Below are 16,642 nucleotides of genomic sequence, written 5' to 3'. Positions count from 1 at the left end.
TGAGGATATGGATATGGGATATCAGGAAATGGGACAGATATGGGATAAGCTCTGGGTATGGGATGGAATGGATATAGCATCATAGGATCATAGAATTGCTCAAGTTGGAAAAGAGCTTCAAGATCATCAAATCCAACCGCAACCCAACCATGCAATCAATCCAGTCTATCCAGGTCCCTCTGCAGTGCCTTTCTCCTCTTGGGCAGATCAGCGCTCCGATCAGCGCTCCCTCCCAACTTGGTGCACTGAGGGTGCACTCAATCCCCTCATTAAGATCACTGATAAAGGTGTTCAATAGGAGCGGCCCCAGTACCAAGCCTGGGGCAACAGCACTTGTGACCAGCCACCAGATGAAAATTCTACTCTGTGTGTACAGAGTTGGTTGGGTCCCTGCCTGAAGACAAAACTGCCAGGACCCAAAAAGTGTGGGGGCAGAAGAGCCGTGACATAAGAGACATCTTTATGCCTATCCACACAGCAGGCCCAGCTACCCCTGCTTCCGCCCTCCATGGGAACTGTCCCTACTGGAGTCTCTGCTGGCCACAGTGAACCAGGGCAATTCCCCTCCATCTGCCCATGCCTGCTGCCCATCCCCACAGCAATTCACAGTGCTGGGCAGTGCAGGAGAGCTGTGTGAAACATCCTCTGCATCACACTGCACAAAGGACTGCAGGGAGAGAGGAGGGCTGGAGCTGGTGGTGGCAGCTGAGGCACATGGCCATCTGTGGTATCCCATCCTGCCTGGAGGGCATGGGGAGCTGGGGGGCTGTGACACAGCACAAATGACTGCAGGCAGAGGTGTAGCAAAGGGAACACAAAGCTTTTAATAACGTATCATAGAAAACGAGTAACAGTAACAACAATAATCCTAAAATTCCCATCCCAGAACAGTTGATTGCCCAGACAATGTCCCATCCCACTGCAATGCTGACTTTGGAGGACAGCTCAGTTCTGGAAAGGAGGGATGGGGCTGCTGGTGGTGCCTCTGGAACTCTGCCACTGCTGTGGGGCCGGTGAGGAGCGCAGGGTTAGGGGTAGCCGTACTGGTCGGCTATGGCCATGTCTATCTCCCGCTGCAGCAGGAACTGCACAGGGCCGATCTTCATCTGCTGGGCCGCCCGCCGCCGCTCCTCCTGGGCCAGCTTCTTCATGCGCTCCCGCTTGGGCTGCTGCTCAGCTGTGATGGGCAGTGACTCCTCCATCACTATGGGTGCTGCACCACTGCCCACCCGTGGCCCCACGCAGGGCACAGAGTCCACGGGGTGCTGTGGCCAAGGCTGCTGCTGGTGCAGCTGTGATGGTGGGTTGCTTCGCAGCAGTGAGCTCCTCTGCAAGGATGGGCGCAGGCAGCTTGGCGCCATCTTCTTGGCAGCATCCTCCTTTTGCACTGCGCTGCCTGGAGGTGCTGGCACTGCCTTGTCTGTGTTGCTGTCTTGGGGATGGAGGGCAGCAGGGACAGTGCTGGGTCGGGGTTGGGGCTGCACAGAGGGTGGCTGGCGCACCGGGCCCACCACAGTCACCCTCTGCCCCAGCGGGTGCACGGCCTGGATGGATTCACACAAGTGCACGCGCAGCTCGCTGGCAGTGCTCACTTGCCCGCTGCTACTGGCTCCTGCGCTGGCCCCAGACAGCTTCACTTGGCACAGGTGTTTGCAGCCTTTTCTCTCTTTTCTTTCTTTGCATGGCAGCAGCTTCCTTTTCTTGGCTGGGGCACTGCTGGTGGGCTGCTCCTGCTGGGAGCTCTCCCCTTTCTGGGTGTTGCCAGCAGGCACAGGGTGCTTGGCCCGCTTGGTGCTGCCCCTGTTCTTCTTTTCTGCCACCCGGCTGGGGACAGAGACTGGTGACAGGGGCGAGTGAGCCTGAACCACTTGGGGCTCCCTTTGCTGCACCTCCTCGATGGGCTGTGCTGTTTGGACTGAGGGAGATGTGATGACAGCCAGGGAGGTTGGCAGTGGATTGAGCCGGGCACTCGCTGAAGGCACAACAGGGCACAGCTGCGACAACCCACTCTGCAGTTCAGACAGGAACCCAGGGGATGGTGGAAGCCCCCAGAAGGGGTTGGTGGGCATCCCGGTGGCAGCCTGTGCCTCCATGCAGAGCTCTCTGCTGTCCCTGGGGTTGTCAGGGAGCTCAGCGATGAAGCATCCTGGGGCAGGGCTGCTGGGGTTCTCATGGGGGACCTCAGCAGCTCTTGCCACATCTGAAAATGCAAGAACATCCCCCAGAATGGTGATGATAGGGTTCCCACACCCACTCTGTGCAAACACACACCTGCAGCTCTGCAGCCCCCAAACTCACCACTGATCCAAGAGAGCAAACCCTGGATGTCTGTGATGTCCTCCGGCACATCTGAGCTGGTCACCACTGCTGGGAAAAGCAAGAAAAACCCAAAGGGTCAATGCCAGCTCTCCCGTACCATGTTCTCAGTAAGAGATCTCAGGTGATCGTTGGGTTCCCATTATAATCAGGACAGGGATTAAGACCCCAAGCAACACGCAATGAGAACAGTCCCAGGAAAGAACAGACAGCCTAACTAGAAAGACAGTGCACCAAACCCAGATGCCTGTTGTGTGTCTGTACCTCTCTTGGGTGCTGTGCCACACTCTGTGCTCCTCCCCTGTCTTTGCACATGGCTGCGCTTCAGAGGAAGGCTGCTTGCATCAGCTTCTGACAGAAAAGAGACAAGACAGACGTGAAGAACATCTCTTTGGAGGAAGATCTGAGCACTGCCAACCACAAACTTCTGGTCTTCAAGAGCAGTTTTGTCGATTTGCCTTTCTGCTGCTACAGCCTTGTGCCATTTCTGCAGTCAGCACAGAACTGCAGCATCCTTTCCTCTCTCCTCCATCACACACAGCCCTTCATGCAGCCCGTTTAGAGGCAGGTACCCACACCACAGCTCACAAGAGCTTCTTACCTGTAGAGGCTTTCCATTTTCCCCCTTGCCCCACACCATTCCATTGATGCACAGGCTCCATCCCTACAACAACAGATCATGTATTGATTTCACAGACACCAACAGGCAGCAGAAGTATTGTCCAGTAAGCCCATGTGCCCCCAGAAAGCAGAAAGATGCTACTTTGACAGCCCAAACAAAAAACTAATAGTTCACTTCTCACTGCCCCTTCCTGCACTCCAAAGGGATGCTTACTTAACATCCCCTACAGCACTGCAACTGCAATCTTCAACTGCCTTGATCCCAGTCTCCTTTTGTACAGGAACCCTACAGAAAGTATCAACAAGTGAAAAATCATGAGGAAGAAGCATTGTCCTACCTTTCTTCTGCCATGCAATGTACTCTCTCAAGGAGAGCTACGTCTGGAAATCAGCTGGCTGCAAGAACTGCCAGCCCATCATTAGCTGCAGCTTGTGCCTGACTGCCATGGCTTCTGTCAGCAAGTGCCCCCAGGTCCCCTTTTCCCCCACAGGTGTGCTGACCATCCATGTCCCCAGCTGAGCACCTGGCCCTCTGCTGTGACTTCAGCGCAGTTTGCTGAAACACCTGCTGGGTATGGCACACCAAACAATCCATGGAGCAGTGAGACACAAGATGCACTCTGTGAAGTCTGCGCTCTGCTTCCTTTTTAACGTCTGACATGAAGGTGGGGGCCTGGCAGCAAGCTTCCAGGGGAAACTGCCTTTTCATCATCCTCACTGAATCGTGGGATGGAATCTCAAGAAGAACATGTTTCCTCTGGATACAGCCATTCAGAAGGGCACCACTGGAGCTGGGAACTCCTCCCCAGCCCAGTTTTTCTGCTGAGATACCTCCTGGCAACCACCCAGCACCAAACCCAGCTCACCTGGTCAGCCTGCTCAGCCTGAGCTGTGCCCAGCTCACACACACATCGCAGCGGTGCTTCCAATGGGCTCTCAAAGGATGATCTCTCTCAAGAAAAGCACAGAGCTCAGTCTCCGTGTGCAGCACGCTCACGACAGCACCAGCTCTGTTCTCCAGCTGTGGGACAAACACTCCCACCCTGGCAACGACTGTGACCTCAGTGAGTGCCTGCATCACTTCTGTGCTTTCATCACAGGCAAAGGAATGGTCACCTCCCAGATCCAAATTTTAGGAAACCAACACCAGGGCCACCCAGTGGGGTGAATGGGGTTAATTGAATAGGGGTTAATTGAAGTAAAGCAACAGAGAACTGAAGATGAGTCTTGTGCAGCCCAATAAAAACACAATATGGCCTCGCAGCGGTCAGCCGAGTCCCAGAGGAACTAGTAGGAACTGGGAGGAGTGCACACCAGTATGGACCAGAAAAGTCCAGTACAGCTAAGTAAAAAGCAGTAAGGACCAGTATGGCCTTAGAGTGGTCAATGGAGTCCTATAGGAATCAGTAGAAACCAACAGGAAGGCACATCTGTGTGCCCCAGGCCTGGTTCCGGCCTCTCGGGCTGTGGCTGCACCTTCAGGCCCCGGGGCCAGCGTAGCCCTCTGTGGCTGTGGTTTAGACCCGAAGCTGGTGCTGGCCTCTTGTGCCGTGGCTTTAGGCCCTGGAGCCGGTGTCAGCCTTTCAGGCTGTGGATTGAAGTCCCGCAGACAGTGCCGGCTTCTCCAGCTTCGGCTTTAGGCCACAGCAGTGGTGCCAGCCTCTCTGGCTGTGGCTATGGCTTTAGGACCTGGGACCAGTGCAGGCCTCCCTGGACGTGGCTTCAGGCCCCAGGACTTTTGCTAGCCTCTCTGGCTGGGGCTCTAATCCCCAGGGTCAGTGCTGGCCACTCAGACTATGGCTTCAGGTCCCATGGCCAGTGCCAGTCTCTCTGGCTCTACTTTTACACCCCAGAGACAGTCCTGGCTTCTCCAGTAGCATCTTTAGGCTCCAGGGCATGTGCCCCTAACTGGGGCTGTGGCTTTTAAGACTGGTTCCAGCCTTTTGAGCTTTGGCCCAAAGTCACCAGGACTGGTACCAAATTTTAAGAAAACAACATGAGGGCCACCCAATGGCATTATCTGAAGTAAAAAATAGAGAAATTAAGATGACTCTTGTGTAATCAGTCTGGGTCATCCTCTCACTCAGGCATCGAACGATCACACCCAGGAAATGTCCCCAGGCTGTCCCCAGATTGGAGGCCGAAAGGATTTGGGCTTCCAAGCAGTCAGCAAGCATTTGGATGAGTCAGCCCTCTGGTTTTTCTGAGGACAGACAAGTCCTCCTTGGAAAGCCATCCCGGCAAAGGCAGAATAGCTCTGTTCTCAGGCCACAGCACTCCACAGCCAGGCACTGCTCAAACACTGGGCCTGCATTTCTTTCTGGGCATCCACATATGCTCTGAGCCTCAGCGGGGTTTGTAGCTTCCTGCTGAGGAGCTCCTCGTGTTCTTCTGCAACTGCTTCCCAACATCACTACTGCCTTCTCTGGTACTCTACTGGCAGATGCTTTAGAGTCCATTAGCCTGAACTTTCTTCCTACCATCAGCACCTGCTCCTACACTGACCTTCATTCACACTGGCATACCATCCACATCTAGCACCAGCTGACCTGCAAGACAGAGAGAGGAAATGTGGCATTAGCACAAATGCAGAAGCCGAAGGCTGTGCCACCACCACATTCTGCAGCCTTGGGAAGTCAGCTGCAACTGCAACCTTTGTCAAAATTAAAACAGGCACTGTAAATTAAGTGTGACTTCTGAACTGAAGTAATTGCCACAATCATTATTTCACAATCAAGAAATAAATACTGAGACTGCTTACTTAACTGTAGGTGGTTACTTCTGAATTCTTTTGCTGTTGGGAAAATATGGGCTTGGAATTGAAGGATACAAGAAAAATCAGGAGCACTTGGCAACTAAGGCAATTGAGCAGTGTAGGGAAAATTGTTGCATTTCTTCTTTTCCTGACCGAGAAATTAATTTTCCTATCTTAAAATGAAAAGGGGAAAAAAGCCTGACTTAAAGTAGACACAATACAGTCTCACATCATAGGTAGAAGCTGGAGAGCTCTCATGGCACAAAACTCAGGATTGTAGGAATTAAGGTTGCCTCTAAGCTTTAAAATAAGATGAAAGACAAAGTTAAATACAAAACATCAGCACTTCTTCCAGAGCACATCACACACTGTAGGCACCACCTGAGAGGTAACAGTCAGGTCAGAAAGGAAAACCTTACTATGTGAATACAGGGACAAGCTACTCTTCTTCTGGGCCTTTGTTCACAGTGAGGATTTCCCTTAAGAGCACTGCTCAAGCTGCTGCTGTCCTCAGCTGTTGCTCACTTCCACCTACTGGACGCTGTGCCCACAGGTCATTCTGCTTTGGGCAAAGCCTGCTGGGTTAACTCCAAAACAAGGTCACAGGCCACACACTAATCCAGCTGGTTTGTCTGAAAGGGCTCAGAGGCCACACATGGGATCCTTTCTGCTGGTGGTTCTCTCCGGGCAAGAACTTCCACTCTCAGAGCAACAGCCAAGAGCTGGAAGGCAGAAAAAGCTTCCAATCCCCATGGATGTGGCTGTCTGCAAAGACAACAGCTGCCTGCTCTTTAGCAGGGTGATGCACACCAAGCAAAGCGCTCACCCAGCAGATGCCTTTCCTTACACTCAGAACTGTCCCACATTTGTGCAGCCCTTGGATTGCATTTCCAATCCAAGTTCACATATATCTCAACCATTCCTTCTGTGTTAGTATACTTGGATCCCCAGTTAGGGCTGGAGCTCAAGAGGTCAACACAACAGAAATAACACAACATGCATCTCCAAGCTGAGAAGAGCCAACTCTCTGACGCTGGGCACAACTCACCAACCAAGAGCCAGGCTTTGCAAACTTCACTGATCTGAGCATGCAGGGAGGAGAGGGGAGGGGCTGGCAATCAGACCAGAAGTGTCCATTTCAATTGCAGCTCCATGTAGGGAACACCAAACAGTAACAGGTGTGAATGAATTCATTCACAAGGTGCACAATGAGTTTGTTCTTTATTAAAAAAAAGCATGCATTCCCAAGTCAAAAAGGTAACAGCAGGAGTTGATACAAATGGAAAACATTCCTATTCCTACACATCATCCTCCTGCCCCAACTTTCCTTGCCTCATCCCTTACCCCAGCTCCTGGAAAATCCCACAGACTTTAAGTCAGGTCTCAAATCCATAGGACTCCTTTCACATTACTCCATAAAAAAGAAAAAGATTTCACACTTGTTTCATGCACTCAAACTGACCGAGCAGTGGTATCACAATCACTCGTAACACACGGAAGCATCCAAATCCTGAGGATTTTTTTTCCCCTCCACTACCAGGTTCTTCTTAGTACACAAGACTTCTCTTGCTCCTATAAACAATGGCCAGCAGTACAAAGCAAGCAGCCACTGAGGACTCTAAAACAAAGGCCGATCTACAAAGCACATCTGAACTTCTCAAGCACACCTGAGTCACCTCCTTGGCTGATGATGATTTTCAGGTATTTTATGAGCTAGCTGAGAAGAAACATCTTTTTGTGCTGGATTGATTACAGGGATTTTTCAAAAGCCTTCCCTGCTGGCCTCACTCTGCTCCCACCTGAGCACACAGAGCTTAACAATTAATTTTCGTGGTCAATGATTAGAGGCTACTCTCAAAAGCTCCTAACAACTCCTGCCCCAAGGCCAACATCTTCACAGCCATCCTTCTGTCACAGGATTATCCTTAGATATAAGTCCATGACAGGGGGGGCACAGGCCCCAGGAAGGAGAGAGGAAAAAAAAGAGGTACAAACGGTTTGCCATGACCGGCTGGCCCCGGGCCATGTGTGCTCTGGGAGAGGGGGAAGGGCAGAGAGCTAGCGATAGTTTTAACAAAGAGAAAACAACGGCAACGATCTGAGGAGGAAGGGTAATTTACTGAATTGAACTAAATCAAACAAAATGAGAGAAACAAGAGCGTCAAAAAATGAGAATCAAACCACGATAGTGTGAGGGAAAGCACGTGCTTTCTCTGCGGTGAGCTGAGATAGATGAGCCGGAGCCAAACAGAGAGAGCTCCGGGTCCCATCTGCAGCTCCACCTCAACTTCCACTTCCCGCCAGGTCCTCTGGTGATGCCGCCTCCTCCCCTCTCATCAGGATTTACAAAGATTCCACAAAAGGCACTAAACAGAACGAGAACATTCACTCGTTAACTCCCACTGGTCCACATGATGTTCTGATGTGGAATACTGACAACAAAAAGCACGAAACCACAACACCTTCTCATGTGAGTCTAGGAAACATTCACAGCACAGTTTTTCTGAACTATCATATCAGTAACGTTTCAGCAAATAATCCATCAGATGCATTCTGGCACATCTCCTATGAAAAACAGCATTATTCAAACACCTGTGTTTCTAAAGATGAAAAACATCCAGTAAGCAGCAACGAGAGGCTCTATTTTTAAATCTTTCAGTAGGGAGAAGTGTTTATATCCACTTTTCCTGAAAACACAAACATGGTACCAGCTTTCAAAGCCCTCCTGCACAAGCAGACTGCATGTACATTAAAGAGCATGCACATCCCCTCCTGAGGTACTGAAGCCCACAGCTCCCCTTCAGAGCTCCATAGGTTACTGCTGTTTTACACTGATGCACCCTCACTAAAGCTTTGTAGGTGTCAAAGAACGCCTGCAGAAAGCAAGAGGTGGCAGCCAGAGGACAGAACATCAAGTCCTGATGCCATCTGTGCTTCTCCTTAGTATCTTCTCAAGATCTGCCTTCTTCCTCAGACTCTCTGCAAGGCTGCGCTTCAGTGGAAGGCCTCTGCCATCAGTTTCTTGCACAGAGAAATCCAGAAATATTTGAAGAGCATCTGTTTGGAGGAAGACCTTAGCTCAGCCAACCACCACCTTCAAATCTACAAGCATCATTCCTTAAATTTGCCTTTCTGCTGCTAAAATTCTGTGCTTTTCCTACAGCCAACACAAACTGTAGTGTGCTTTCCTCTCCTCCCCTACATCAAACGCACCCTTTCATGCAGCCCTATTCAGATGAAGATACCCAAACTACAGCTCACAGTGTTCTTACCCACAGGGGCTTTCCATTCCCCTCCTTCTCAGTAAGATTCAATCAAATCCCATGCTCCATCCCTAAGACAAAGTGTAATTTTTCCATGTCACAGAAACCGGTCGCCAATAGAAGTCTTGTCCTGTTAACCCACCTCCATCAGAAATCCCTCAAATGCACTATTTATAGAGCCAAAACTAGCTCCTTCTTCAACTAGAATGCACTTACAGAAAGTATTACTGGTCTCATTCCTGCTGAGGTAGTGGCAAATGGACCCAGGTCTGCCTGACAGCTCTACACTGCTCAGAGCAAAGCAGCATGAGGAAACAAAACACTATCAGGTGCGAAAGCTGATGAACACACTTCACTCCTGAGATGCACAGCTATGAGTAGAAGCACCTTCACACTGTTCAGCCTCTCCAAGGAATTCACACAGATTTAAGTACCACCATTTAGACACAGACTCATATCACTCCACAGCCACCAACGGCCACTGTCGGCCTCTCTATTCCTTCCAGTATAGCACTGTCATCAGTCACTCTTTCCACTCAAGACCCTCCTGTTTTCTCAGTTATCTCCCTTGCTACACTAAACAAATGGTATTGCCATTAGCTACCACAACCACCACCAACCAAACCAAAATCAATAGAACTATCAGAAAAACCAAAAAAAAAAAAAAAAAAAAAAAATCAAAACCACCCTGTTTGTCAAATGCTCAATGAGCAGTGCACAGAAATAAGAGAGATGATTACTTGGCCTCTGACCTTAAACCCTAAACCTTAACACAAAAGAGTTACCCTCAGCACTTACCTATAAACACAGCACGCTTCTGGATTGTGATAACCCTTAGGAACATAGAACCACCAACATTAAAAACAACTTCTAAGGTCATCCAGTCCAACCATCCACCTAACATCTACATCTCCCAGTAAACCGTGTCCCTCAGTACAATACTGAAACATTCCTCAGGCACCTTCTGGGAGAATGACTTCACCACTCCCCCCCCACCCAAAAGGATAACTCTTGTCCTTTAAGAAAGGGTATCTTGTAACCATAGCCCAGAAGGATAACTGCAGACAAAGGCAATAGCAGATACAGCTGCTTTAAACGAGTCCTAATTTGCACATATACAAAAAAAAAAAAAAAAAAAAAGGAGGGGCACAAGCTAGTAAATAAAGACAGAATTGCTTACCCCTATCAGAGCAACAAGGCAAACAAAACACAACAAAAGAGCAGACCTCCAAGCAGAGACCCCCGCTACTGATGAAAATACCCTCACATATCGATGAAAATACTCTCACATCCCTTTAGGGAGGTGGATCCATCTCTTCCAAACAGACACCAATTCGCAAATAGGTTCCCCAGCCACAGAACCTCAGGCCCTGCAACCAGCACCAGTCCCACACTCAATGACTTTATTGCATCACCAGTGCCCTCCTCTTCACGTCTGTCCCACAGCAGCACCCGGGCCCCTGGGCCCCTGACTACCAGCTCGAGAGCTCTGCAGTCACTTTTGATGCCGTTCACACGTCCCCTAGCAGCATCACCTGTGCCCACCTTTCCTGGTGGCCTCACACAGTGATCCACACAAGATATAAGGTTGGGTGCAGCTCCGCCTCCTCTCCAGCACTGAGGGCATTGGAGCTGCATTGGAGCTGTGAGCCCTTCTGCGGGGCAGGAGCCAGGAATTCTACCAGGATTCTCCAGCTTCAGACCATCACCAGATGTGAGGTTGTGCCATGGGGCTGCAGTGTTGGGCCTGCAGCTCAGAAAAGCACTGAGCACTGCAGGGACTAGCAGGTGGTCTGTGATGCCATCAAAGTATTATACACAAACAGTTACAAATATCTGCAAAAGCAAACAAGAACCACATTCTGCTCAGCTTAGAAGACAGAAGCGTAGGGCTTCGGAGGAAGTTGCATTTCAGAGGTTGGTAGGGAATTTCACATCACACAAAGGCACCAAAACCAGATTTTCTACCCAAGTTACCCAGGAGTTCCCCGCACAGTGCTGGCATGATCTGGCACGTGACTCCAGAACAAGGCAGCCCAGTATAAGGCATCAGGCAGTGCTGATGAGATGTGCATTATGGACAGGTCATTCCTTCATAGGTACCGTTCCTGTGACAGCACCTGTCTAGAGTAAGGGCTTAACATAAAAACCTCAATGATTTACACTCCCACCAATCAAGTCAGACACACCAAGACTACGAGGCTGACCTGTAACCAGGCATTGTGCAGTTAGAGTTCCTTCTGCAGTCAACAGAGGCACCTTCCCCACCTCCAGATCTATAGGCAATATACAGACAAAGCACAGCGAGGCTGTTTGTGCTCCACACTCACAGAGAACAAGTTGAAGGACCGTGGAGACGTGGCACTGAGGGACAAGGTTAGTGGGCATAGTGGGGATGGGTTGGGGTTGGACTTGGTGATCTTAGAGGTCTTTTCCAACCTCAATATTTCTATTACTTGGTGACATCTAAACATGATTGCATTTTACATGATTTTCTGGAGTATGGGTGAATCATCTTGCAAAAGCTGAAGCAAGCCTGCATTCTTTCCCTGTAATGACAAGGTTAATTTTTCCCTCTGCAAATTCCTACATTCTATCAAATTAAGCAAATCTGGACACAGGTTTTACTGGTAAATGCAATGGCAGAGGGACAGCTTTCAAGAAATAAGAAAGCCTATATAGATTTGGTCAAAGCATTCTGTTTAAAAAAGGCTTTACTAGCTCAATTAGTATACAAATGGGTGTTGCAAACAAAAATGCATAAGTTATGGGTAAAATGGAACCGCCATTACTCAATCAGAGCATTAATTACCCAAAGTCACTACTCATAGCAATTAATAAGCTATTTAGAGAAAATAAATAAAAAGAGAGAAATACCCATGATCTTCTACTTCTCATGAGCCTGGAAATACAGCAGGCATCCCTTCATCCTCACCACTGCAGTGCCAGCAGTCCCAGCAGTGCCCATCTCCAGTCATGCCCCTTTTGAGTCCCCCTCCTGCCTGATGCAGCCCTGACCAGGCCCTGTTCTGCCCCCATTCCGTTTAGCCCATCCCTGTTCCTGTCCTGTCCCTGATCCTCCACCTTACCTTGCCCGTGTTCCTGTCCCTATCCCTACCCTACCACTATTTCCACACTTACCCTCACCCTTTTCTTTATCCTGTCACTGCCCCTGCCCCTCTCCTTTCCCTTTCCTGCCCATCTCCTGCCCCTGTCCCTATCACTTGTCCTGCCCCTACCCCTACACTTCTCCCTTTCCTGCCCCTCTCCCTGCCTGTCCCTCTCCTGTTTCATTCCCTCCCCTGTCCCTACTCCAGGCTGCTGACAGAACCCCCTGGCAGCCCACCACAAAGTTGAAGGGAAATTGTAAGCCAGGAGAACAGAAGTGTGATGAATGAGAGGGGAGGACAGAGAGGGCAGAAGAGAAGAAAGGATACAGGGAAGAAGAGCAGAGCTAATGGGGCAGGGGAAAGAAGGAGATGGCAGGGGAGAATGGACAAGAGGGAAGAGCAGAAAGGCAGTGAAAATAGGATTTCTTGAAAAGAACTGTTTACAGCTTTATTACAAGACACGATGTCTCACAATAAAGTTGATATTTTCTAATTCCAGAATTACAAAGGATATATAAACAGAGAGGGTTTAAAAAACCAGCAAGAAAGTGCTGAATTCTAAAGCAAAAGACTCAGGGACAATTCCACCTACTGCACTCCCTTTAGAGCCTCAATGAACTTCTCATCTGCTCACAGAGGGCCCAGTGTGAGAGGATCAGCTGCTCTGGGGGAGAAGGATTGGGAACCATATTCCAGTTTGTATCCTTGGAAGGAGATTAGGGAAGCAGCTCCACATAAAGACAAGAAAGAAATGATAGTCAAGCTCCAATGCAACGGGTGCAGGACCAGTGTCTCCACGTGGAGCTCCAAATATTTTGAAAAAACTGGTTCTGGCAAACTGTTAAAGAGCCTTAAATGACCCCAGAGCAGAGGCCTCCTTAATATATGGGAAGCCCAAGGAATTTGAAGGACAACTGGTAATTATTACAGGGTTGGGAGGGAAACAGATTGAAGCTGTACAAACAGAAATGAGAATAGAAAACCTCCCACAATGACTGTATCCTGTCATGATTGTCCCCATCCCAGAATACATCATGGGGACAGGGATTCTAAAATGACTAGCATTGAATCTTCCCAATGGTCAGCACCATTTTGAAATAAAGAATTGTATTAGTGCTCCGACAATTTTAGTGGAAAAGTAAAAATGCCTCCTGTGCAGATTCCTGCTGCGACTGAAATAGTGACAACGAAACAATATAGGACCCTGGGGGGGCATGAAGAGATATCACGGACAATTAATGATTTATTGGATGCAGGAGATTTGAAGTCAGCTACTACAGCTTGGTACAATCCAATACGGTTTGTCAAAAAATGATGGGTCACGGAAAGAATTAAATAAGCACACCCCACCTCTCACAGCAGCTATATCAGGTTGTGTTGCTTTAATAGAAAAAGTTCAGAACCATTCCAGAACAGGGTATGCTGTCATTGATTTAGCTAATGCTAACTTTTTCACTATCCCAATTGCAGAGGAACGCCTTCACATGGCAGAGGTGACAAGATACTTTCCCTAGACTGCCTCAGGGATGGCTGCACAGTCCAACCATTTGCCACAGAACAGTGGCTGAACATCTGTATGATGCCAAACTGCCTCCTCACATGCAAATAGTTCATCACATAGATGACACTCTGACTCAGGGAAACTGAAGAAGACGTGCAACAAATGCTGGAATCGGTTGTGGATCAGATGAAATAGAAAGGCTGGGAAATTCATCCTACTGAAATTCAAGGGCAGTCTTAAACAGTGAATTTTTTAGGAATTCAGTGGCATTTTGGGCAGTGGGAAATACTACCCAAAACTGGATACAGAATTTTAGGTTTTGCAGTACCCTATAATAAGAATGAGGCACAACAGTTTAATGGGCTGTTCGGTTTTTGGAGACAACACATTCCAAATCGAGGACAAATTTTAACCCTGTTTATATACAAAGTGACAAGGAAGAGTTGGAGAGGGGAAATGAACAGCAAGTTGCCTCTGAATTAGCAACAAAGGCTCTTCAAAGGGCCTCAGACTTATGGCCCATGCAAAAGGGAGAAATGGAGTTAAACATATTTGTAAATGGGGCACGTGCCAATTGGAGCTTCTGGCAAGAACAGGAAAAGAAAAGGGTTCCTTTGGGTTTTTGGGGAAGAAAACTGTCATGTGAGGAGTAATGGATGCAGACTATCAAGGATAAATCAAATTCTGCTAAACAATGGTGAACAAGATTTAATTGTTCAATCCCATGACAGAATAACACAATTATTGATATTGCAGGTTTTAAAAACAATTGTGAGAAAAGGAGATCCACCTCAGATCACCACTGTTCCTGGAGACCAATGGTTTGGATCCACCAGCATTAACAATCGAGCTAAAACACAAAGCCAAATGACCCACTTGAACCAGCTGAAATAACAGCTACAGGAAACAACAGTACAGTTTTAATTATAAAACCTGGGCAAGAAAAATAGGAATGTGTCCCCACAACTGTTATTTGCAAGAATAATTAAATAGTATATAATTTTATTGTACAGATCCTGCACTCTTGGATTTACCCGTCTACCACCACGGTCCATTTGGAAAAAGACACCATCCACGTGCCTGGATACGAAGACCGATGCGAAGAACAGCCTCACTCTGAAATTATCCCCAGTGCCTGCTGTCAGAGCTTGTGACCTGAGTGCAGTGATGACGTTGCTAATGTCACGTTGCCACTGTGACCAAGGCACAGGTTGGATGAACAGATTTATAACTTCAGGACAAGATTAAACGACTTTGCTCTTTCTTACTAACTGCTATGTGTGTCGAGACCCAGGAGGATGTGAATACTGGCTGTGGATGGCCTACCCCGTGCAACCCAAATGGTGGGACAGCAAAACGAGTACAGCCCATGAGGGAACAGAGCTCTGGACCCAGGCCAGCAATCCCTGCCATATACAGGAATACAGACAAATTATCAGAGAAACAGGGAAAAATACACAAAAATTGAAACACATTCAGATTACTTCACGTGTCCAGCACCAGATGACTCAAAGACCACACCTGCCACGGTCTTCCACAATGAGGCTGTGTCTATATGAGAATTAAGGTGCCTGATCAAGGTAAAGCTAATGGAGGAAGACAGCCCTCTGTAACTATCAGGATTTGGAGGGGAAGACGGATGTCTGTGTGGTTCAAGATGAATTCCACAACAGCCAACTGCATCTGCACCTCCATGAAGGCAGCTCTTCTGTCCCAAAAGTCTGTTGTCTACTCGACAGTAAAAGCATATTTCAGGTATCGCGGAGAAGATCTGGATTTGATCAAGGTGTCTGACAAAGATAAAACTAGTGGAGGAAGACACTCACCTGCTCCATCTCCAATGACTGAGCTGGATTTGGAACAGAAGAGGACATCTGTGTGGTTCAAGATGAATTCCACAATGGCCGACTGTACCTGCACCTCCATGAAGGCAGCTCTTCTTCTGGTGCAGGCAGACTCACTCTGCTGTGATCTGAAGAAAAAACAAAGTAAAACTGCCAACAGACAGAAGACTGGGAAGGCTGTGCAGAATGCATTGATTTTGTAGGGGAGAGTCTATGAAGGCTGCACACGTTCATTTCGCAGTTTCTTTTCGACCCTATTTACAAGATGTCAAGCATGAGCCCACTGGTGCATGTCAGCGTGTCTCTGTTTTAGTTCTGAATGACGCTGGCTCTACACGTACCGACTTCCTTTGGAGCCCAGCACGCCTTTTACATCTCTGAAAACGATGTAGGGACATTTTCTTCAACGTTCCCTTTAGGATGCTTTGTTTACCAAGGCTTCAACAAGGTGTATGGGAAATGAAAAGTACAAAGTTCTAAAGGAGTGACCTGCACACCGTCTGGGTGCTGCAGCTGCTGGCACCACGCAGAGCAGCAGCACAAGGGCTGTTTGCAGGGAGCCGATCCAACTTCTCCAGGCTGACGCCTGTGTGCCAGCAGTGACTGCGGTGCTTTCCTCAAAGAGAAAAACCCAGCGAGGCCACGGGCTGCTCCGCCTCCAGCATCACATCCCGGTAGGACGTCAGTAATTCTCCCCTCGTTGACTCAGAGCTTCCCTTTCAACTGAAATCGGTCGAGTCTGCCGTACAGAACTCCAAAAGGACCCAAACGTTCTTCAGACCTTGATTTTACTCCGACGCCCGTTGCCTGGTACCAGCGTAAGCCATCTCCCTGCCGGCTTGCAGCCCCGCGCCGTTTATCAGCCGATCCCCACCTGCCCACGTGCGCTCCGCAGGCTGCGTGCAATGCCCAGCTGCCGCTCGGTGCGCCCGAGCTGCCGCAGCACTCGCAGCACGGAGCCCTTTGTCCAACGATGGCGCGGCGGTACCGAACCGAGCTACGATTTCGTGCAGCGGCACTTGCGAGTCTTCTCTCGCCCCGTCTGTGCCACGCGGAACGGCACCGACCGAGCCGAAGCAGCGCCTGCCAGCAGCGCGACGTGCCGCTGCCCGAGTTGAGAAATACACTTGCCGCCGCTTTCTTTGCCTGCGCTGCATTTTTCGTTATTACAGGAACACCGCACCCCTCAGCGCCGAGGACTCACGACTTAACTGCACGTGCGCAACACACGC

General features: G+C 49.1%; 1 protein-coding gene across 6 annotated transcripts; it reads right to left on the bottom strand.

The window, feature by feature from the left end:
• Positions 1-476: 476 nt before the first annotated feature.
• Positions 477-16,609, bottom strand: LOC116238930 (uncharacterized). 6 transcript variants are annotated; one of them, XM_090124929.1, is made up of 6 exons: positions 15,752-16,609; positions 15,393-15,538; positions 2,918-2,980; positions 2,581-2,667; positions 2,299-2,367; positions 478-2,200 (listed from the first exon to the last, which is right to left on the bottom strand). In XM_090124929.1, exons 2-6 carry the CDS (start codon positions 15,490-15,492, stop codon positions 1,029-1,031), a joined length of 1,491 nt encoding a protein of 496 aa, XP_089981055.1. In that variant the 5' UTR covers positions 15,493-15,538; positions 15,752-16,609; the 3' UTR covers positions 478-1,028. The 6 variants fall into 6 exon arrangements, with proteins under 6 accessions (XP_089981057.1, XP_089981055.1, XP_089981056.1 ...); XM_090124931.1 differs by having other exon boundaries at positions 477-2,200; positions 2,581-2,664; positions 15,393-16,508; XM_090124930.1 differs by having other exon boundaries at positions 2,299-2,364; positions 15,393-16,508.
• Positions 16,610-16,642: the final 33 nt, after the last annotated feature.

This window comes from Phasianus colchicus, chromosome 26 (genome assembly GCF_987193195.1).
Source record: "Phasianus colchicus chromosome 26, bPhaCol1.hap1.1, whole genome shotgun sequence".
NCBI classification, from domain to species: domain Eukaryota; kingdom Metazoa; phylum Chordata; class Aves; order Galliformes; family Phasianidae; genus Phasianus; species Phasianus colchicus.
Note: the sequence above shows the minus strand (reverse complement) of the source record. Positions and strands in the feature narration are given on the sequence as shown.

Excerpts from the sequence above, each read along its gene's own strand:
- LOC116238930 (XM_090124929.1), bottom strand. The coding sequence starts at position 15,492 with ATGGAGGTGCAGGTACAGTCGGCCATTGTGGAATTCATCTTGAACCAC. Across the intron at positions 2,668-2,917 it reads AAAATGGAAAGCCTCTACAG|AAGCTGATGCAAGCAGCCTT; the intron begins GTAAGAAGCTCT and ends CTTTTCTGTCAG. Across the intron at positions 2,368-2,580 it reads TGGCACAGCACCCAAGAGAG|CAGTGGTGACCAGCTCAGAT; the intron begins GTACAGACACAC and ends TGCTTTTCCCAG.